Here is a 23,721-nt window from a genome sequence, read left to right as displayed (position 1 = left end):
ACTTTCATTCAGATTTTACCTTGCTGCAAATTTAGATATAAATATTTTAGTCCAATTTTGTTGAATCTGAACTGATTATAAAATTAATGAAAAATTCTTCGATTATCACACAAAATTTAATTTTCTGCCTCTCAATTATTCATTCAGTAGGCCTATAATGTTGCAGTGATATTTGTTAAACAGTATTTTCTGAGTGGAACTTTTTTTATCCTGCTTTCATTTCAAGATCCGGTGGAAAAAAAAATGGAATTCATTCAATCATCTGAAAATTTTTGGGACTAATCGATAACTAAATGAATTGAACAGAATTGAAGAATTACTACACGTTGTAGAGATGGTCAATACAAAAAGTATTTTATTCAACATTAGAGAAAGAAATCATTCTTCTTCTTTCAATTGAAATTTTAATACCTCTTGAACCTTCTGCAACGATGTGATTTTTTGCGTATTTATCTAACAGTTGCATAGTTCATTCCCAAAATTTTTTAAAGATTGAATCTTATTCGATAAATAAAAAGAAATATTCAAGTGAATGCAAACCCATAATAACTGAAAATTGACATATTTGAATATTCCAATATTTGTTTCCTGATTTCTTTTAATTATTTTGAAAAACGAGTTGCTAAACTTTTATACATTATATATTTATAATAATAATATCAAATACCTACTCTGAATTCAAAATAGTTTAACCACTCTTGATTTTTCTCTTCAAAATGATTCTTCATTCAGATTTTTATAGGTTTTCTCGATTTTGAATCTTTTCAAATCTGCTAAATATCTATATTTTCCATAATAACATTGGAGCATTCTTTATTTTTTTCTATCCTATCAAATTGACAAACATTCGAAGATTTTGGGAAATTTTGGAGTAGATTTTCATTCAGATTCTACCTTGTTGCAAATGTTTTTATTAATATTTTTATTCCAATTCTGTTGAATCGGAATTGATTTTGAAATTATTGAAAAATTCTTCGATTATCACTCAGAATTCAATTTTTCACCTTACAATTATGCATTATGTTGAAATGATATTTGTTACATTTGTTATTCAGTATTGAATGGAATTTGTTTATTTGGTTTATTCTATTTTTCTCATTCTTTCAATGTTTCTTGATGGATTTAATGGTGACAGAGCAGAATCTTTTTATAACGTTCTCAAATTTCAACTAGTACCTAATGAAATGAATCCAAAAATAGCTGTGGTGTTTCAAAGACAATAACTCTTTAATAGAAACCAGATTTCAAGGTTTTCTTTCAGCTTTTTGAACACGGATGTTCTTCTAAGAATTTATTTGTGCCTTCGAGGACAAAATGAATAGGTGACAGTAATAAAATGTGATGTTACAGAAGAAATTATGAGTGACATCCGTTCAGTAACATTTTGCGGTTTTATATTCAAACGAAATGCTCAAAGTTCAACGTCAAGAAACTGTTCTGCTTCTCTCATAATAAATAATCTGTTAAGAGAATAAAATCAGAAAACATAGTTTGAAAACATTTGAAATAACCAGTGATATTTCTCAGTGTAACAATCCCAAAATGATAATAATTCATAATAGAAGCACAGTAGATTCTTGATTATTCTAAATATTCGAAACATCCGTAACAGGAAACTGAATCAGGAGAATTTTGAATATTATTCAATTACATCAGCTGTTATCTTGATAAACACGAGACTAAATACTTAACTATACTGCATCAAAATACTTACCCAAATGAATCGAGAAAATTAAAAATTTCAAATAATTCAGACTTTAGCACGTATGGGTCACATTTGCAAAATAGAAGAGTCAATGCGGTGTTATCGATTTTTACTCCCAATATTCTGTTGAAAATATTTGAATTATTATTTTCAATAGGTACTTAAAGTTTTCCAAATCGTAGGAGCGCAAAGTTAGTAAAACAAGACATATTTTCTGACACAAAGGTAATTTCTTGGTGAGATTACCACCTTTGTAGTGAATCAAAAATTGCTAAGCACTAATTTTATTGAAATCGAATAGGCGCTCTCAACTAGTTATGGAAATACAAATAGGTACTATAAAATGCGTCTTCAAACTGCGTCGTTCTTTCACTATAGAACTTGATACTTTTAAATAAGGACTGAGAGGAATAACAGATGCTCCTTCAAAGAATATTAAAAAATCTGCAGTTCGAAAAATTGAAAAAACCAGAATGATGGGGCTCAAATATAAATATAACTCATTAAACCGAGAAGTTGGTAGTAATAAATGATTATTCTACAGAGTCCTCGGCTGCCAAAAACCATTTTCAGGTAAATCACAAAATATATCAAAATAATAATCTAAAAAAAATTGATCACTAGGTATAGGTTCTACTGCTTATAATGAATTAACTCTGTATTGAGCCAGTTAAATTAGGCGAAATTTTATTTTGCCAGGGCGCCAAAATCTCTGGCGACAGCCCTGTAGTCGAGAACTGAGACTATTACTCCGATAAAGATCTTGAAAGAAGATCATGAAGATAAATGACCATTCTGTAATTTATCCAGTGTTTGGATTCTATGAGACCAAAAGCAATTTAATGAAGATCGTCAATCGTGGAAGGCGGTAGAGTGCACTTATCCAAAACCTACCCAGAGTTGTACAGCTACAAAAAAAAAGAAAGACAAAATGTTTACATGTTATTTTGAAAATAAATCTAGACCAAGTTTGTTATCATCAGATACAAAAGATGTCATCATAGATCACAAACAACTAGCACCATAGGGATGTAAAAAAGCAGTTAAAATATATTTTTTGCGATACCAAATTTACTTAGGTAATCGAGTTTGGTGAATACCAAATAAGCATTGAATAATCTATCAACAAACGTCCTAGTGATGACTGAGATTAATCATCTTCAAGTGATAATTCAGCACTTACTTACACAGTTATGTATCTCAAGTACAGTCTCTTATTTGGTCGAATATTGAGTGCATCTCTATACATCTATTTCGACATCAACGTCCACATATATTTCGCAACATCTAAACAAATAGGTATACACGAAATAATGTTTATTCAATCAATATAACTTTTCTTCGGACGGTGCTGCATCTCAAAGAGATGAAACATCCATTTCATTATTCGCATCACTTCGCATCAATTATTCGAATCTAGATTTGAGCCAGTTCGTTCGATAGACAACGTTCCGAAATGCCACTGATTTTTATTCCATGATTAAATGATGAAAACTGCATGAAAGTTCAATGGGAAATGTCAGTGTAGTCACTTATATAACACCTTGTTCGGGAAATATTGAATGAATCTTTGATGTCACTATGTGACTTCCGTGTACTAAGGCGGTTGGCAGGCATGAATGATTGTTATTTTGTGTTGAAATAATGGTTGATTAAGAAGTTAGGCTTACAACTAGTTTACACCCTGGTTTTACAACTTTGGAAAGAAAATATGGAGACCTGTCTTCTTTTTCGAATGTTATTACTCTCGCACTTACAATAATCCACAAAAGGTTGACGTTCTATAGGTACCAAAAGGCTAACATAGTCAGAATTATAGGATTTCATCACATAAACGAACTAATTTGTGAATTAAAGGATAGCTCCAAAGTCACATTCTCAATAATTTCGCGATATTCTCTTTTCTAGACAAGACTACCAGGATAGGATGTTCTATATCCTGAGCCTAGTTTTCAAGGCCTTTTCGATTAAATAATAATTTATTGGTAAACGAATATTGAAATATGTATATCAGAGTTCTAGCGGAATATAAGTAATACTGAAAAAATGAATGAAAATGAACAGTCCCGAATCCCGATACCACAATATAGGCCTTTGAGGAATCTAAGGAAATTTCTACTATACTATTTTCTACTACTTTTCTCTGTACTAAGCTAGTTAGGTGAAAAGCTAAACTAAACACATTCATTTCTAGTGAGAGTAGAAAGTTCGAAAATTTTAAAAAGTTTATGGAAAAATAAACGTACCCATTCTATTATTTCAATCCAATTCTTTAACTCCATGTCCTTCAAACAAATATAAACAGACAGGAGCAGGTAATCATCACTTGGAAAAACCAGAAAGGGATTTTCCTTCCAATTTGATTCGTACTTTTAATCCAAACAGATAATAATGCATTTTTCGGTTTCAATACATTTTCTAAAGTTTATTTTATTGTACCAGTAGGTTACTATCATTTACAAGATTTCTTGAAATTTGAGTAGAATGTCTAAACTGCTTCTCGCAACAGTCGATTACCAAAATGTTCATTTCGATTGCGTGGGAAGTTCACCAAACAAATGGTATTTTATCATCTGACAATTTATGTGGGACCCATTAGCTCAACTTCCAATACTGGCGAAGGTGGAAAAAAATAGTTTCATTAATCACATTGAAGTTATCTACAAGCTTTAAACACGCTATACTTTGAATTAACTTCAAAGATCTTCGGTGTTAATGATTTTATGTCTGCCAGAGAATATCTACTTCATTTCGAAGCTAGAATTTCGTAAGAAAGATTTCTAAACAGTCTCTGTGCTATACAATTAATTATTTACCTAAATACACTCAATTACAACATTCTTAAAAATTTTTTTTCGGAAAGTGATAATTTCATAACACAATAATCAATAGATATTAAGAGTTGTATTTTTGGATAGTTCGGCTAAATGCTGAAATTAATCATATATTGTCTTAGTTATCAGAGCTCTGTTCTGTCTTGATATTCTCTCTCACGTACCTACAGGTGACCTAACAATCCAAAACTGTCAATTTGACCAGAACGTTCAATCTAGACTGTATAGTTCTCGATCAGAAAGGTTGCAGCTACGTCAATACCTAGTCCAGACGATCTGCAAATCGACAGATCGTGGGTAGGGTCCTTAATACATCAAATTAATTATTTATAAGTCTGCAATATATGCTTATCTAGAACGTCAATTTTGTTTGATGCAATTTGATTGATTTCTGAAAGTATCTAAAATGATGATTCTCTCAGTGTCACAGTTGATGATGGCAGCAATGCTACACGAAGAATGTGAGAATCATGAACCTTCGAAGAACAATAGCTACAATTGTTCAGGTCCATAAGAATCTTGAATATTGTCCTATGATCAATAAATACTCATGATGTGTCCGTGAGTAATCAGTAGCTGAATGAATTATTCATTGATGTGTTTGTTCATACTCACTAGAAGCGAACGTATCTTTTTACTTTTTTCCAGAGCAACACAAACGTCTGTCAAAATAAAACTTGCGTTTCACAAGTTCACTTCTTTCAAGAAGTGCGTGATTTTGATTGGAGGTATTCTGTGCTATAAAGAAAATATAATGTTCATTTGCCAAGTTTTAATTTCTGCTAAAGACCAATTTCAACATTTTCTTATGGAGCGCCTACACACCTAAGCAGATTCGCCTCGTTGCTTCTGTTTTTATGACCATTCATAAAAATTTCCATTGATGATATAAAACGAATATCTAATATCCATAAAATACGAATCATTTTATATGTCAGCAGATTAATCTATCAACTGTATTAACTTTGAAGAACATCTAGTATGGAAAAATTGCTCAAGAGTCATCAATATTAGAAAATATATTATGAAATGGTTCATCAGTACTGACGATGAAGGCGTGAAGATGACTAATTTGCATTTTCAATTAATGATTAACTGTAGAAGCCCAGGGTAGAAGTGTTAAAATGATCTTCAATGTTGCTTAAGATTTGTGATCTGGCTAAGCTAATATGCTTCTGGGAATAATGATCTCAGATGATATTTATTTGGTTATTAATTCAGTAGATTTACTTTCATGATGGTAGTTATTTTCCGATATTCAAATACCTACTCAATTTCCATATTCACCCTTGAAAATTTGGACTGAGGATATTCTCATACCTTACAAGTATAATATCCCAATTCATTGAAAAAATCTTCCCATTGATAATAAAGTGCGGGGTTTTGTCCAATATTTTACAACTCTAGAAGTGTCGAGAATTTTTGTTAATTATTTTCATGCATTCATTCTCAGAAATAAGGTTTCTCTGTCCTCAATAATAGTAGTAGTAGTACTTGTAATAGTGCTCGAAAGGTTCTTAATTATTGTTATTGTAAATAATTCATCCAAATTATAGTCGTCATAAATAATGAGTTGACATATTTCCTACTCACGTGCATGAAACAACTAGACACATTTCGTAGTTTTATTACTCATTAATACGTCAGTATTAGATTCATTCATAATTTCTCATTAATAGAAACAGGCGTGGTAAAATTGGAAATGTCTGAAATTTCTGACGAAACTGCAGAAATAGATACATCTTCCTTACACATATTCATTTTGAATTATATCAGTATACAACGTTCTTTATGATGTATTATGTTTCCTCATTTGAATATCCTAATGCAGTTGCTTAAAATTCATTTATTCAAATAGATTCAACATCTGAAAATTAGAATAATATTACGCAGGAAGCAGGTTAGTTTTTGGGAATGAAAAACGTAAAAATATGAAATTACGTCTTTTTTGCACGCTTCTTGTAAAAAAAAGGATCTACCTCCTTGCTGGAGTGTCTGTAATTTGCTAATTAGGACCAATAATGGTCCCAAAATATTATGTAACTTATTAATGTATAATTCATTCTCAAATTCAGTTCAAAATCGAAGACTCGCAATTTATCAATAGATTTGAGGTCTATATATAGATGTGTGCATCAAGTTTTTTAATGGTTTGGAAGAAATATTAATTATTTTTTATCTATCCACTAAACATCAACTTTCTTTTCAGTTACCTTATTTATCGAACAAAAAATATGTAAATGTGTCGAATTTTTCTCCGTAAAAGGTTTGTAGGCCTGATCCTTCATTGTAATGAATCACAATCACGTATGGGTAGAATCAACCTTGCTTCTGTGATCTCCCCAGAATTCTTAAAAACAATGATGCATAATCAAGCATTTTATCGAGTACATGTGAAATAAAAAAAAACAATAATAAAATCCATCATAACTTATCGGCTATTTAGCATACATCATATCATTACAACCGCTATAAAAATAATCTGAACAAACATAAGCTGATTGCCCATCAAGAGGATAAAGTGAATAGCAGTATTATTCTGAATCAATTCAGATGTTATTAATTATTATGGTACGTTTAAAGCTTGACATTTACATTGGCATGAACAGTTACGTAATGAAGTCTAGGTTAGGACGTAGTGGACACTAACTTTTGCATATATTGCAACTGAGTATCCTTTATAGTTATTTAGGAGGTACATAACATGTCTTGTAAATCAATGTGATAGTTGCTTCAATCATAGATTTTTTCTTGTGAAGGAGCTTATGAACGTTGTGTGTATCAATTTGTTATTATATTGTTTATCTTCGGAAAATTATTTGTTGTGGAATGCTTAGAGATTTTACAGGTAATAGTGAAATTTTATTGCAGCGCGCATTTTAGGAGATTACTCTACAATAATTATGTTTCTAATCTTCGAATTTAGGGCCAAGTGTCGTCTCAAACGATAGGTTGGACTAATTCCAAGAATTAGAAGTCAAAATTGGATGTGTCTGACGTCTGTAAAACACACATTGTGTAAGATAATTCTAGAACAGAATGTGTTATTGTGTTATGCTGAAAAAATTTTCGGGGATAGGTTCAGGGTCCGAATATCTGATCTGAGCTCGTTATTGGGTAAAATCGGTTCAGTGGTTCCAGAGTTATACTCAAATGATATTTCGTTTTTTCAAAAATTGAAAAATACTAATTTCGAAGATATGCCAAGATGCAAGAATATAAAGGGTGTTTTTTTTCGAGGTATATAACTTTAAGCTGGCATTACTGTTCAAGATGGCGACCAATTTAACAGCTGTCAAGTGATTTATTCTCAGTTTAGTTTGGCAATTCATCAAATTCAGCCAAACGATCATCAAGTGAGGCCAATGGGCCCAAAATGAGATTGCCGTTGTTCCCGATTTTCATAAGCGAATTTTGTTTAGCGATGAAGCGCACTTCTAGTTGAATGGCTACGTCAACAAACAAAACTGCCGCATTTGGAGTGAAGCTAATCCTAAAGTGTATGTCGAAACACCGTTACATCCAGAAAAACTGACTGTTTGGTGCGCTTTATGGGCTGGTGGAATCATTGGTCCTTACTTCTTCAAAAACGATGATGGCCAGAACGTTACAGTCAATGGTGATCGGTATAGAGCCATGATTACTAACTTTTTCATTCCTGCATTGAACAATCATGATGTCCAGGAGCTGTGGTTCCAACAAGACGGCGCAACATGTCACACAGCTCGTGCCACAATCGATTTATTGAAAGACACGTTTGGTGACCGCCTTCTTTCACGTTTTGGACCTGTGAATTGGCCTCCAAGATCTTGTGATTTAACACCGCTAGACTACTTTCTGTGGGCCTATGTAAAGTCATTGGTCTATGCGGATAAGCCACAAACCCTTGACCATTTGGAAGACAACATTCGCCGTGTTATTGCCGATATACGGCCACAAATGTTGGAAAAAGTCATCGAAAATTGGACGTCCAGATTGGACTACAACCGAGCCAGCCGTGGCGGTCATATGCCAGAAATCATATTTAAAAAATAATGCCACAAGATTATCTTGCGGATAAATAAAATTCATGTCAATCGAATAATCCATCGTTGTTTTATTGCAATTTAAAGTTCTATAGCTCTAAAAAAACATCCTTCACCACAAAGACAGAATGTTCGAAAGGTGTCTGTGGCGAGAAGACGCAAAAATTTCGTGAAAATTTGAAAATTTCAATCAAAATAGCGAAATCATCCCCAATAGACAAATACAAATGCAGAGCCTTGATTGGTGCCAATATAATCTAATAGTGGCTAGTATCGAACGGAGAAAAGTAAAACTTTTCAGCATGCATTTTTTATTTTTAAAGGTGGTTTCTTCAAGAAAATTGTTTAAAAAAGTAATAAATGATATTGAGTTCTCACGTCATTCTATGTTTTCATGGCATATCAACTCAGAAAGTTTTGAGTTCATATTTAAAAACCCTGAATTGAGTATATTGAAACAAAATATGCAATATGCAAAATTTTATGAAATAAATAACCTACGAATTTGAACAAGCTCACGAGAACTCCCGTATCAGGTTATTGCTTTCATATTTTTTTTTTTTTTGAAGAGGAGACAAGTGAGTCAAGAGTGTGCAAGAAAGAATCGACTATTCAAATCATCTACGATTCCTCAAGAAGATACTCCTCCTGAATGGAAATACGATATTCAAACATGCATGAATTATGTATAAGTATATGTAGATTTTTGCTCCAAAAAAAATCTGAATTGTTTCACTCTTTGACAGAGAGATGATTCAATCTCAGTAAAAAATAAACACTTGCGAAATATATAGGTCGAACATAATATTGCATTTGCATCCTCTTGAGATATGTAAACTCTGAAATCGATTCTATGTACCAAACAATTTGCCATTGTTGACAGTGGATAAATTTTTAAATACTGAAAACAATGGATGTTTACACTATTGAATCTTCGTATTATTTAAAATTAAAAATGAATGAGAAAGTTAAGATTTTAGAATTGTAATCATGAAACTACTGGATACATCAACATTATTTTTTGATTAGGTAGTTATAGTGCCCAAATTACAACAAAAATAATGCTGTATGTTATTTTAAAATATACGTTTCGTATCACCTAATCGACAACAAAGGATCATGTTTCATACATCTTTTATTTGTTTTGAATATTAATTATTTGTCTAACCCTGAATTCATAAGTACCAGAACAATCTTGATATTAAGGTAACATAATTAATTGATGTCAACATTTCAAGACAAAATATTATCGAATCATCACAGAATTCTTTTAGAAAACTGCATTGTAATATTCAGTTTTATATAAATCATATGGGAAAGATCTATACTATAAAATTTCTCAATTAAAAATAAAATAATGAGTAGGAGAGGAATTCACTGAACTGAGATAGGTATTTTGTTATGAATAAATAATGTAACAATTTTGTTTGGAATTTGACTCTTTGTTACATCCAATAACAAATATCGGCGGGCTTTTAGCATCCACATTTTCTCCTTTAAAAGCTTTGAAAATTCAACGATTCGATGTCTTTTAACTTTATAGAATGCAATCATATATTATGTGGAAATAGTCTTCCCACTCATAATAAATTAATTTTAATTACCCTTTTTATAGCGTCATAAGATTTTTTCTAGGCGTTATTAAATAATACAGTTGCGTAATAATGAATTTTTTGATGACCGAAAAATCTTGTTTAGAGTGTGCAACAATTATTTCGATATGAACCAATCACTAGATCCATATCGGTCAACAATCCTTGGAAATTAGACATTTTGATCAGTTTGTTGTTGTTTTCTCATTTTCAATTGTAAATAAACACTTTATTGTATCTAAGTACCCACTGTCTGAATTGGGAGAAATTTTTGAATCGAAAATATGTGCAATCTTATCTTTTAAATGAAATGGAATACATATTTTGCCTCCATGTCATTTTGGAGAAACAAAACTCTTATTATGAGATTTCAAATAGCGATGATTTTTTTATTTGAGAGGTTAAATTATGCCACTATGTATGGAAAATAACATCATTCAAACGACCATCACGAATTATCCGAACCTACTGCATTCTGTCAACTAGGGAATCTGCGGGATCAAAATTGCAAGGTTTTCCATGCAGGATTCCATACCTAACCCTTAGAAAATTGAAAAAAAATTAAAAGTTCCTTCATGGGAGTATTGTACCATTTTATTGATTGATTCGACTATGTAGATCACGAAAATGCTTGCAGTTTGGCGATTAGTACATTATTTCAGAAATTATAGGTACAAATCTGAAATTTTCAAAAAAAAATGGATAATATTCCCGAGGCTGCAACTTCTTCTGGACTTGATCTACTCCCTTGAAACTTCACTATGTTTTAGATCAGAACTCGATGTTCAAAAAACGTGACGAAAAATTTAGGAGATCTAATGATTTTTGGATGGAAATTCAATTTTTTTCCAAATTTCGAGTTCGAATTTCCTCAGAACTGTGGGATCTACGCAAAATCGGTGAGCGGTGCCAGAATTTTGCAGAATATACTGGCCTAAAGCGTGATGTTATTGACACACATATAGTCACCGCAATCCTCTTATATAATAGCGTGATGGGTAAAATTCCCCATAAAGACCCGAACATGATTTATTATGATGTTGAAGATGGTCATGGAATGGTAGAATTTTTTTTTTAATTAGTTCCCAGTAAATCCGACGCATTGAATAAATGAAATCGAAAGTGAGAGGTCAAGAACTCGGGAGTAACATGGACGAATGTTAGTCACCTTTATTCTACTCTGCTCCATTCAGAACTCGATGTCACTCACTTTTATTTCAATTTCGCTCGAAATTAAGACGAACAGGCGAAAATTATGGAAATTTTCCAAATAAATATTGAAAATAAAACTATGAGAAAAATTTCAAAATTAATAATACACATCATTGGTAACTATTGTTCAATTAAGGGTTTTCCAATAGGAATTATTATTAAAAATGGTTATATTTCTGTTCATTTCTTATGTCCTTTGTGTTTTGTAGATTATGCCATTTAATTATGGAAAGATACATGCTTCAGAAATGTTCATAAATTGAAAATTTGTTTTATGAAAATTAGGGTTCATTTGTGAATACTGAGAGAAATTTAAGAAAACTTCAGTGATATCATTATTCAGTTGATCGACACACTATTCGTCTTAAGGTAGACAAATAATATAGCGATACATTCTGATAGTCAGGCTGCAATCAAAGCACTGAGCTCACATATCATCGATTCTAAGATGGTATTGGTGTGCCGAAGAAAACTCAATGAAATAGGCAAGAATAACAAGGTCTTTTTAATCTGGGTTCCCGACTACTCGGGAATTAGAGGGAATGAAGAGGCCAACACACTTCCCAAAAAAGGAACACAAACTCCTTTCATCGCCCTGGAACCTTTCTGTGGCGTAGACAAATGTACCTACAATAAAGAGTTCAAGGAGGAGGAAGAAAATGAAAGAGAAATACTCTGGCGGAATCTCCCTGGTTTGGATCACCCAAAAAATTTCCTTCGAAACTTTGACTCTACGAGATCCAAGAATTATCTGAATCTTACTTAAAATATGCTGCACCTCCTAACTTGATTTCTCACAGGGCATTGTCGCCTTAGGAAACACCTCATGAGAATGGGTCTAACAGAAAATGACGAATGCAGATTCTGTGGGGAGGAGGAGGAAGAAACTCCGGATCACCTGGTAACGGAAAGCCTCGCCATCGCTAGCCAAAGCAGAACCTGCTTTGAACACGAAACTTGTAGAAGTGAGGAATTAGCCTTCTTGAAGCCATCCCAAATATTGGAGATTAGAACTCTGGAACTGGAAGGCGAGCTGTAAATCACGTAATGGAGAGAATAGTTCTGATGGAGGCACAATAGACCATTACGTCGCAGTGTAATGGAACCTCCTTAATTAAATCTAATCTAAGGCAGACCAAAAAGTGGATTTTCTTTATATGATACAAGAGTACCTACCAGTACCAAGTACTGATCCGCACTTGTTAACACTTTCAAATTTGTCTGAAATAAGACAAATAGTGAGTTGATTAACTGAATAATTCGTCCATGAATCATTCTTAATTTTTTTATCAGTATTCACAAATCCAAATACAAAGGTAAAAACTCTGATGAAACACTTCAACAATAACTAACATAACATACTCTAAATAAGAAATGTCAAAAAATCAGACAGTGTTGCCATCATAACCATTATAATTGAGTCATTCCTAATGGAAAACCCTCCATAAGTATGAAAAAATTATAGTATCATTTCAAAGGTTATCAAGATTGCATTATAAATTTTAAATGACTTCTTCATTGATGGCTGCTTCACGTTAATAATACTGTATAATTAATTTACGGTGAAAAAAAAAGAGTATATAAAATTCTTTCTCTTGTAATAAAGCTTCGTTATCCTGTTTTCTTGGTCATGTCAGCTCATAGTTTCGTAATAATAAATTATACATCGTAAAACAGATACTCAATAGAGTTAATATTGTTTCACGAATAGAATTGAATAGTCGTCAAACGTTGGGATTATCTATTTTTAAATGGTTGTATGGTTTTACAATAAATTGAATTCCAAAACGTGAGAAAGATGGTGCTATCCTCATTCCAAAGAACTTGATCACGGTGTTTAAATATCTTCTATCTAATATAATTTTTTAATGTGAAAAAGTTATCTATTACTCATATCTAATGTGGGATATAAAAAGTTAGTACCTATACATACACAAAAATATGCAATATTGGATTGGCAAATGTTATTTTTTTAATTAAGTAGGTAGCTACATTAATTAAGTGAATTTATATATTAATTTGTTCTACTGAACTTAATTATGAAAAAATCCAAGGCTCTCAAGTCCCTCTGAGGGACATTTATTCGAATATTTTCCAGAAGATAGGGACAATCGATGAAATTATGTATAATTTCATAAATCAACATAATACCAAAATTATAATACATTTATAATTCATTCTTAATACATTTAAGTTAATACATTTTTTACAAAATTGTTACTAAAAAATATTCAACATTCACCAATCCATTTATGTCAGAGTGAAATTAGCAATATTTAATAACTGAAAATGGAAATTTCAACCTTGATTATGAGTTCTTGAAATTGTCGGTGCAGAGTGTCTCAAACATTCTTATACATGGGAGGCTTGATACACTTAAATTGAGGTTTGATACAATAAAAAATAAGTTACAAGCAATAATAAGAAATCAATCTTTTATTATCATAAATCTACTCAATTCCTACATAATTCGCAAGTAAACATTTTTATTTTACTACTGACACCTGCACAGGCTGAATAGCACTCCATTTTCTGATGAAGAGGACGATCCAGCTTGCATCTGCAATTCATTATTTTCGGCGTTCATCAGAAAATGGATATTTTTTTTTCATATCCGTCCTCAGGATCCAAGTCATCAAACACACTTTCTTTGTTTTTGCATTTCTGTTTAAAACATTTCTTTTGATTATTACTTGGTTATCATCAACTTTATTTTTTATTTATTACTTTTCTTTTGAGGTGAGATTTACTGTATTAAACATAGTTGGTTTTAACACATGACGTTATGAACTAGTCCTTTAACGTCATCAATTTGCAACGCAGTTCGAAAGACCACCTCTAGCTGCGCTAGTGTTCGACCTGCCCTGAAAATTTCAATGCTCTACATCATTTCGATGGAGATTTATCGTCTACAAGACGGCCGGACAGAATCGACTTTAACCTCCAAATCTTCATCAATGAGTCGAAATTTGGCAAGATCATTCCGATGGAGATTTATCGTCTACAAGACGGCCGGACAGAATCGACTTTGACATCCAAATCTTCATCAATGAGTCGAAATTTGGCAAGATTTAGCAAGTTGTGTCCATGGAAGGAGTTCGCGAAAGTAGGCCATTATAAAGACGGTTTTACCCAATTGAAATTTAACAAAAGGCGGATTTGCATATCGACATATGTATATCGTGATTATAACGTTATTAGAAACACATATACTTAATTTTCAATCAACTTTACTTTCGACTACCTTGACGTGTATACAGTCATAATTGTCATCCATCTCATCTAAATGTTCTGAACTTATACCATTAATTATCATATCACGAGTTCAGAATTTTTAGACATTTCCAAACTGCGAAGATAGCCATTATCAAACTGTGTACCTACAAGAGAAAGGTATACAATGCCCAGTACCTGACGATGATGCAAGCCCATGCTATTTCCTTGTATAGACGATGCCAAGACCTTCATTTTTATTTATGAAAAGTATCTAAATTATTAACCGAACAGATACGCGGAGACGAAAGGATGACATAATTATACAATGCCGGATTTAACATAATGTTAATTCGAGTGAAGAGTGCTAATTTCGCTTAGCCATGGGTCATGGGCTCTGATGTCAGTTTGGATTAGTCTTCTGATTAAAGGTCAAAGTTAAAATTTTCGTGGTTTGATGACTGTTGAGGAAAATTCCTTTATCTTATTCATGGATTATTCATTGAAATTGAACCTTTTTTTATGTTGATGCGTAAATCGTAAATAAATAGAAATTACAAGTTATAAGCCGGATCTTTCTCGGAGACTGAAAGCAAATCCTAATTTTATAGTAACGGGTGTTTTTTTCGAGGTATATAACTTTGAGTTGGCATTACTGTTCAAGATGGCGACCGGTTTAACAGCTGTCGAGTGATTTATTCTCAGTTTGGTTTGGCAATTTATCATAAATAGACTCACGCCTGAACAACGCCTGCAAATAGTGCAATTTTATTTCGAAAATAATGGTTCTGTGCGGAATACGTATCGCGCACTACGTCCATTTTATTTTGTTGAGCGATGAAGCGCACTTCTGGTTGAATGGCTACGTCAACAAACAAAACTGCCGCATTTGGAGTGAAGCTAATCCTCAAGTGTATGTTGAAACACCGTTACATCCAGAAAAACTGACTGTTTGGTGCGCTTTATGGGCTGGTGGAATCATTGGTCCGTACTTCTTCAAAAACGATGATGGCCAGAACGTTACAGTCAATGGTGATCGGTATAGCCATTCATTCCTGAATTGAACAACCATGATGTCCAGGAACTGTGGTTCCAACAAGACGGCGCAACATGTCACACAGCTCGTGCCACAATCGATTTATTGAAAGACACGTTTGGTGACCGCCTAATTTCACGTTTTGGACCTGTGAATTGGCCTCCAAGATCTTGTGATTTAACACCGCTAGTCTACTTTTTGTGGGGCTATGTAAAGTCATTGGTCTATGCGGATAAGCCGATATACGGCCACAAATATTGAAAAAAGTCATCGGAAATTGGACGTCCAGATTGGACTACATCCGAGCCAGCCGTGGCGGTCATATGCCAGAAATCATATTTAAATATAATGCCACAAGATTATCTTGCGGATAAATAAAATTCATGTCAATCGAATAATCCATCGTTGTTTCATTGCAATTTGAAGTTCTATAGCTCTAAAAAAAACACCCTTTACTTCTAATATCCATCTACTGTAGGTATTAAAAATGTGAATGGTACTGAATTATCAGCAGCTTTCCGCTTAAATTCTTATTCATGTAAATTTTTCATGTTATTTCTCAGGAATATTCGAACTGTTCTTTTGTAATCGAACAGTAGATTTATGATTGATCGATAGAAAGCATTTGAAATTTTCTTCTTGAAGCGTTGAAACCACTCCCGGCACGTTCTTCTACTAATAGCGGCCTCATCATAGGTATTCAAGAGCATTCGATGATCCTCAGCCACAGATTTCTTCATATTAAAGCAGGAAATTAAAACCTCCCGAAAATGACGAGAATTTTTCGTCTATCACTTATCATTAGAGCCATCTATTGCAAAACGGCGGTAGCAAAGTTGTACACCTAATAAGTATATCGTCTTTTGATCAAATTTATTTAAAACGAATCAGATAACCAAGGATGTAGCCAAGGTGCTGCTATGCATCAGGTTCTTAACAATAAAGAGGCTCTCAGACTCTGATCATTTCTATATGAAGGAATCAAACCATATTGGGACCAATTTTTTATTTGCCCCAAGGCAATGGTTATAAGCGACGCCACTGGTGGTGAGATTTCTGATATAGTTAAGCGATTAAGTTAATACATTGCAATGAATATTATTTCCGCACTCAAATATCAGTTATCAATATAACATTTTTTTCAACACTATTCTTTGTTTCAGAAATACATGATATATATTTTATTGGTGACGACCTTAGTTTTGGCCGACCAAGAAACCAATAGAATAAGAAGACAGGATGGTTATTTTGCCGACAAGCCGGCGATTTCCTTCGATGAAAATAATAGTATCTTCGAAAGTCGAAAGTTAGACAGTATTTCCAATGGAAACGCTGAACTAAGGACAAATTTCGATAATGAACTGAATAACCAAAAAGATTTAAATGCGTATAGAATACCTGTCATAACTCTAGATTCGAGTGCCATAGATGAAAATACTGGAGATTTCAATGCTGAAGGTCAATTTGGAAGAAGAATTGTTTCTTCTAAAGCATCAAGTAACCGACAACCAAATTTCCAAAATGAAATTGGACAAGAAGATATATCAAAAGACAATGAAATTTTACAAGGAGGGTATGCGTCTCCAGTTAACTCCTTCCAGTTCAGTAGTCGAGATGGATATGTATATAACAAGCCTAAAATACCTTTTGATGAAGGTCCTGTGCAGACTCAAAGACCAAAAATTCCCACAACAAGTAAACCTAAGTTTCCTCAAAAATTACCGACCTATCAGCCATCCAAAACTCCCGTTCAACCGACAGTAGCACCTGCGTACAAACCTCCACAACAAGTAACTTATAAGCCAAGTTTCCCAAGTTATCAAACACCAGCACCACAGGTGCCATCGTATCGACCATCACCTGTTCCAAGTATACCAGCCTCAAGAGAGCCATTTACACCTAGTCCATTGAAACCTGGCTTACCGCAACCTCAGAAAAGGCCGACAGGAAGACCTACTGGTGGATATGTTTATGAAAAACCGGCGAAACCGTTCCCGCAAACTATTCCATCTATTTCAGATAAACCAAGTGTAGTTCCATCGCGCCCCATTTTCAAGCCTGTAGAACCACAATCTCCATCGTATGAACCAAGTGGTCAGTCACCTGGAATATCTATTATCAAACCCACGCAACCTCAAGGACCAACGAAAGCTCCCTTTGTACCAAGTTATAAACCTCAAGAAACTCCTGTAGTCACTCAAAGACCTAGTTATCGCCCTCCTCAAACACCAGCCCCTCAGTCACCATTCTATAGACCTACAATTGCTCCACAAACACCAACAGGAGCACCATTTAAGCCTAGTAGAATCCCTGCGATATCAACTTATCCATCAATTCAAACACCTTCTCCCCAGCAACCATTTTATCGCCCAACGCCTGCTCCACAACTTCCGGTAACTTCAAAACCATTGAATATACCACAGAAACCAATTACATCTGTTCCTGCTTATCAACCTACTTCAAAACCTGTAACGGTCCCAGTTTATAGACCTACACCCAGTTCAACGGGATATATTTATGAAAAGCCAAAAATTCCTTTTGGTAGTACACCAGCAACTTTTCCGTTGAGACCAAGCTATCGTCCGGATACAACTCCTTCTCCACAATTACCAGCCTATCGTCCAACACCTTCACAACCTTCGAGTATACCTGAAAAGCCTACTTTTGTTCCTTCTTTTCCTCAGAAACCTGAACCAACGCGCCCTCAATATAAACCACCTCAAGTACCCTCCTATAAACCAAGCTATCCGGACTTCCCCAAACCACAACAACCACAATATAAACCAACTGGACCACTACGTCCTTCAGTTGAAGTTACTCGGCCTACCGTACCTGCGGGAATACCATCTATAACAAATGTTACTCCAAAACCGTTCAAGCCAAGTTATCAACCTCCAATCGAATCACAATATAAACCTTCTCAACCACAATATAAACCTTCTCAACCACAATATAAACCTTCTCAACCACAATATAAACCTTCTCAACCACAATATCAACCTTCTCAACCACAATATAAACCTTCCCAACCACAATATAAACCTTCCCAACCACAATATAAACCTTCTCAACCACAATATAAACCTTCTCAACCACAATATAAACCTTCTCAACCACAAACTCCTGAGCCACAAAAACCTTTAGAATTTCCAACAGTGACTCCTAGTTTTCCAAGACCTAATGTACCCTTTAGACCAACACCTGAAAAACCCGAATTTACTCCTTCTAGGCCAAGCGTTAATTATCCATCATTCAAACCTCAACCGCCCACGTATCCACAACGTCCCCCATCTCCACCAAAAGAACCAACCGGATATATATACGAGAAACCAAATAAACCCTTCATTGAAGGGCCATCTCAAACCTATAAACCTACTCCAAAGCCTCCATCACCTCAAATCCCTAGTATAACTCCTCAGATACCAAGTTATCAGCCCTCTAAAACTCCTCCATTCCCACCACCAGCGTATCGTCCACCATCACAGATACCAAGTTACCGTCCTTCCCAAACACCTTCATATCAGCAACCTTCTTATAAACCATCTTTCACTCCAAATATACCAACTGTAACACCCCAGAAGCCTAGTTTAGTTCCTTCAAAACCATTACCTGCGCCACAGATTCCAAGCTACCAGCCTCCACAAAAACCCAGTTTTGTTCAACCAAAACCATCACCAGCCCCACAAATTCCAAGTTATCAGTATCCACAAAAACCATCCCCAGCCCCACAAATTCCAAGCTATCAGCCTCCTCAGAAACCCAGTTTTGTTCCACAAAAACCATCACCAGCCCCACAAATTCCAAGTTATCAGAATCCACAAAAACCATCCCCAGCCCCACAAATTCCAAGCTATCAACCTCCTCAAAAACCTAGTTATGTGCCTCAAAAACCATCCCCAGCCCCACAAATTCCAAGCTATCAGCCTCCTCAGAAACCCAGTTTTGTTCCACAAAAACCATCACCTGTTCCACAAATTCCGAGCTATCAACCTCCTCAAAAACCTAGTTATGTGCCTCAAAAACCATTCCCAGCTCCACAATTTCCAAGCTATCAGCCTCCTCAAAAACCTAGTTTCGTTCCATTGAAACCATCACCAGCTCCACAAATTCCAAGCTATCAACCTCCTCAAAAACCCAGTTTTGTTCCACAAAAACCTTCACCTGTCCCACAACGTCCAAGCTATCAACCTCCTGAAAAACCTAGTTTCGTTCCATTGAAACCATCACCAGCTCCACAAATTCCAAGCTATCAACCTCCTCAAAAACCCAGTTTTGTTCCACAAAAACCATCACCTGTCCCACAACGTCCAAGCTATCAACCTCCTGAAAAACCCAGTTTCGTTCCATTGAAACCATCACCAGCTCCACAAATACCAAGCTATCAACCTCCTCAAAAACCTAGTTATGTGCCTCAAAAACCATCACCAGTACCACAAATTCCAGGATACCTGCCTCCCCAAAAACCCAGTTTTATTCCACAAAAACCATCTCCAGCTCCGCAAATACCTAACTACCAGCCTCCTCAAAAGCCTAGTTTTGTTCCACAAAAACCATCACCTTCCCCACAAATTCCAAGCTATCAGTATCCTCAAAAACCATCACCAGCCCCGCAAATACCCAGCTACCAACCTCCCCAAAGGCCCAGTTTTGTTCCACAAAAACCATCACCAGCCCCTCAAATACCTAGCTACCAGCCTCCTCAGAAGCCTAGTTTTGTTCCCTCTAAACCATCACCTGCCCCACAGATTCCAAGTTATCAGTATCCCCAGAAACCATCACCAGCCCCGCAAATACCTAGCTACCAGCCTCCTCAAAAGCCTAGTTTTGTTCCACAAAAACCATCACCGTTTCCACAAAAACCATCACCGTTTCCACAAATTCCAAGCTATCAACCTCCTCAAAAACCTAGTTATGTGCCACAAAAACCATCACCTGTCCCACAAATTCCAAGTTATCAGCCTCCACAAAAACCATCTCCAGTCCCACAAATTCCAAGTTATCAGTATCCTCAAAAACCATCACCTGCCCCACAAATTCCAAGCTACCAACCTCCCCAGAGACCCAGTTCTATTCCATCAAAACCATCATATGTTCCACAAATTCCAAGCTCCCAAATTCCTTCGAAACCTTCCTTCACCCCTCAAAAACCAAGTTCTTTCCCTTCTGAACCTAGTTTCCAGCCTTCCCAGAGCTCAACACCAAAACCATCATTTTTGCGCCCAACATCTGCTCCTCAAACCCCATCATATCAATTTCCTAGTTATACTCCTAAACCTGTTTCTCCTTCAAGGCCTCAATTCCCATCGTCTCCACCGAAAGTGGTGATTGTCGATAAGCCTTCCACTGGATATGTCTACGAAAAACCTAACAAGCCATTCATTGAAACACAAACAAAAAAACCTTCTCCTGCATTTCCGAGTTACAAACCTCCTAGTGTAACTTTCACACAAACGAGCATAACACCAACAATCCGTCCATCTATACCTAGTTATCAAACTCCTTCCAAACAACCAGTTAAAGTTCCTTTGAAACCAAGTTATCAGACACCTTCGTTCTCCACACCTCAAACACCAATTTACCGTCCAATTCAATCACCCGAAAAACCTGTATTTCAACCATCAGTACCACAACAACCATTCCAGCCTGGAGTCTATAAACCAAGTCAACCACAGCGTCCACCCTCACCCGGATATGTATACGAAAAGCCAAAACAACCTATTGGAAATATACCCTCTTATAAACCCAGTATACTTCCCCAGCAGCCTAGTTATCGGCCACCTCAAGTAACCACAACTGTGCCAATTTACCAAACTCCTTCCTTGCAACCTGTGAAACCGATTTACCGACCTGCTCCTGTTTCTCAGAAACCTGTTTTTCCACCATCATCTTTTGATCGCCCTTCAATAGCTCCACAGCCATTCCAGCCAGGCATATATAAACCAACCCAACCACAGCGTCCCCCATCTACTGGATATGTATATGAAAAGCCAAAAAGACCCGTTGAGAATATTCCAAGTTCCTACAGACCAAGTATAGTTCCACAACAGCCAGGGTATAAACCTGCACCTACGGTTGTGACCCAAAGACCTGCTTATAGACCAAGTCCAGTGCCTCAATTCCCAAAACCATCTTCTCCTCTGCCTCCTAGAACTCCATCTCCCCAACCATTGCCTCAATTCCCTAGTTACCAACCTAGCAAAAAACCAGTTTCTCCTCCATCATTTTCAATTCCATCACAACCTCCAATTAATATTTATCCCGAAGTTACTCAAAGACCACAGCAAACTTTCACTAGTGGAATTTCAAGACCAAGCTCACCACTTTTTACTTCAAAACCTGCATATACACAGGTGTTCACATCATATCCTGCCGTCACATTGAGGCCTAATGAGAAAACAGAATATGAAGGTCCAGGTTATATTCCACCTCTTAAAGTTCCAACAGTCAAACCACCTAGTTATACCTTCAAACCTATCCCTTCAGTCACTACATCTAAACCATTCACATATAGTCCTAAACCTGTTGGGCCGGTTGTAAGCCCTCAGAAACCTTTCACTTATTCACCATCCAGTTATAAGCCATCTGTTAGTACCACCTTCAAACCTTTTTCACCATCCTTCCCAGTCCAGAAACAAACTACTTCTCCGCCAATTTATAAACCTTTCACTAATCTACCGTCTACGTATAAACCTTATGTTCCGATTAGTAGCACACTGAGGCCAGTTTCTCTGGAACCTTCAACATACAAACCGTTCTCTACCTTCAGTAGTACAGAGAAACCTTTAACCTCACAAAAACCTTTCACTTACGGTCCTACTTTTAAACCTTCAATCCAAGGTTCTGGAAGTACCTCCAAACCATTTACTTATAGTACGCTCTCTTACAAACCCTTTGTATCTCAAAGCACAACCCAAAAACCATTCACTTTCGTATCATCTACACAAAAGCCAGCTACCTCCAAACCTTTCACATATGGACCTTCTTTCCAACCTGTACAAAGTACTACATCGAAACCATTCACTTTTGTATCATCCACACAAAAGCCAGCTACTTCCAAACCTTTCACATATGGACCTTCCTTCCAACCTGTACAAAGTACCACATCTAAACCATTCACTTTTGTATCATCCACAAAAAAGCCAGCTACTTCCAAACCTTTCACGTATGGACCTTCTTTCCAACCTGTACAAAGTACCACATCGAAACCATTCACTTATAAGCCTTATCAACCAGTTACTTCAACACCAAGACCTCAATTTCCAACCTTCAGTTCAACAACTCCACCAAGAGATACTTTCAAGCCATTTGTAACTTCAACTATTAGGCCTAGTACAACCCAAGAAGACAGACATTACTTACCTCCAGTATCAGATGGATACTTTTATCCAAAGCCTGAAATTGCCTTTTCTTTCAAATGAAAATTGTGATATACCTATTAATGAACCTTAATATTGGATAGTTGTCGAAATAAAAGAATATGTGATTATTTTTAATTTCAATGGTGTGCATTAAAAGACAAATCTTTGTTGAATGTATATATAGGGCTCATTATTGCAATGATAGAAAATCAATGGATTCATAAAATAATATGTTCAATCTATCTCTTGAAGATTTATGAATTAGCTGACTTTTTTAAATTTTCTCTTTGAATCCGAAAATTGCAAAAATGAGCTTTTACATAATTATCAGTATTGCCATTTCATACCTAATTACAAATGTAAATATGTAATTTTGAGTTTATGGAAATATAAAATATATTATTATGATATTGGGTCTATTTATTATCAGTATGAAATTTCGATTAAAACATTTTGAATCAAGAATATGCATATTTCCACAAAATGGTGCATGCGCTATCCATTATTTGAATAAATTATTTCAATTGCAAATGGATATTTTATATTTCATAGATATTAATGGAAAGATAAAATTCATAAATGTTTCCAACAAAATTATTTTCATTTTCGTATAAAGGTATAATTTTTTCATTGTAGATATTTTATGATGTTGAGCTCTTGAAGTAGCGTTTGAATACATTTTATTAAAAAAGTTTAATATTACTACAACTAGTTGTTGAAAATACACTCATTCATTTAGCCTACAT

General features: G+C 35.1%; 1 protein-coding gene across 1 annotated transcript; it reads left to right on the top strand.

The window, feature by feature from the left end:
• The first annotated feature begins 7,283 nt into the window (after positions 1–7,283).
• On the top strand, positions 7,284–23,386 carry LOC123677894 (mucin-2-like). The gene is made up of 4 exons (XM_045614629.1): positions 7,284–7,387; positions 16,781–19,694; positions 20,466–22,451; positions 22,533–23,386. Exons 2-4 carry the CDS (start codon positions 16,787–16,789, stop codon positions 23,033–23,035), a joined length of 5,397 nt encoding a protein of 1,798 aa, XP_045470585.1. The 5' UTR covers positions 7,284–7,387; positions 16,781–16,786; the 3' UTR covers positions 23,036–23,386.
• The last annotated feature ends 335 nt before the right edge of the window (positions 23,387–23,721 follow it).

The sequence above is a fragment of the Harmonia axyridis genome, chromosome 4 (genome assembly GCF_914767665.1).
Source record: "Harmonia axyridis chromosome 4, icHarAxyr1.1, whole genome shotgun sequence".
Taxonomy (NCBI): Eukaryota; Metazoa; Arthropoda; class Insecta; order Coleoptera; family Coccinellidae; genus Harmonia; species Harmonia axyridis.
Note: the sequence above shows the minus strand (reverse complement) of the source record. Positions and strands in the feature narration are given on the sequence as shown.

Coding starts and splice junctions, on each gene's coding strand:
- LOC123677894 (XM_045614629.1), top strand. CDS start 16,787: ATGATATATATTTTATTGGTGACGACCTTAGTTTTGGCCGACCAAGAA. Junction 19,695..20,465: donor TCCTCAAAAACCTAGTTTCG/TTCCATTGAAAC, acceptor AACCATCACCGT/TTCCACAAAAACCATCACCG. Junction 22,452..22,532: donor TACTTTTAAACCTTCAATCC/AAGGTTCTGGAA, acceptor GCACAACCCAAA/AACCATTCACTTTCGTATCA.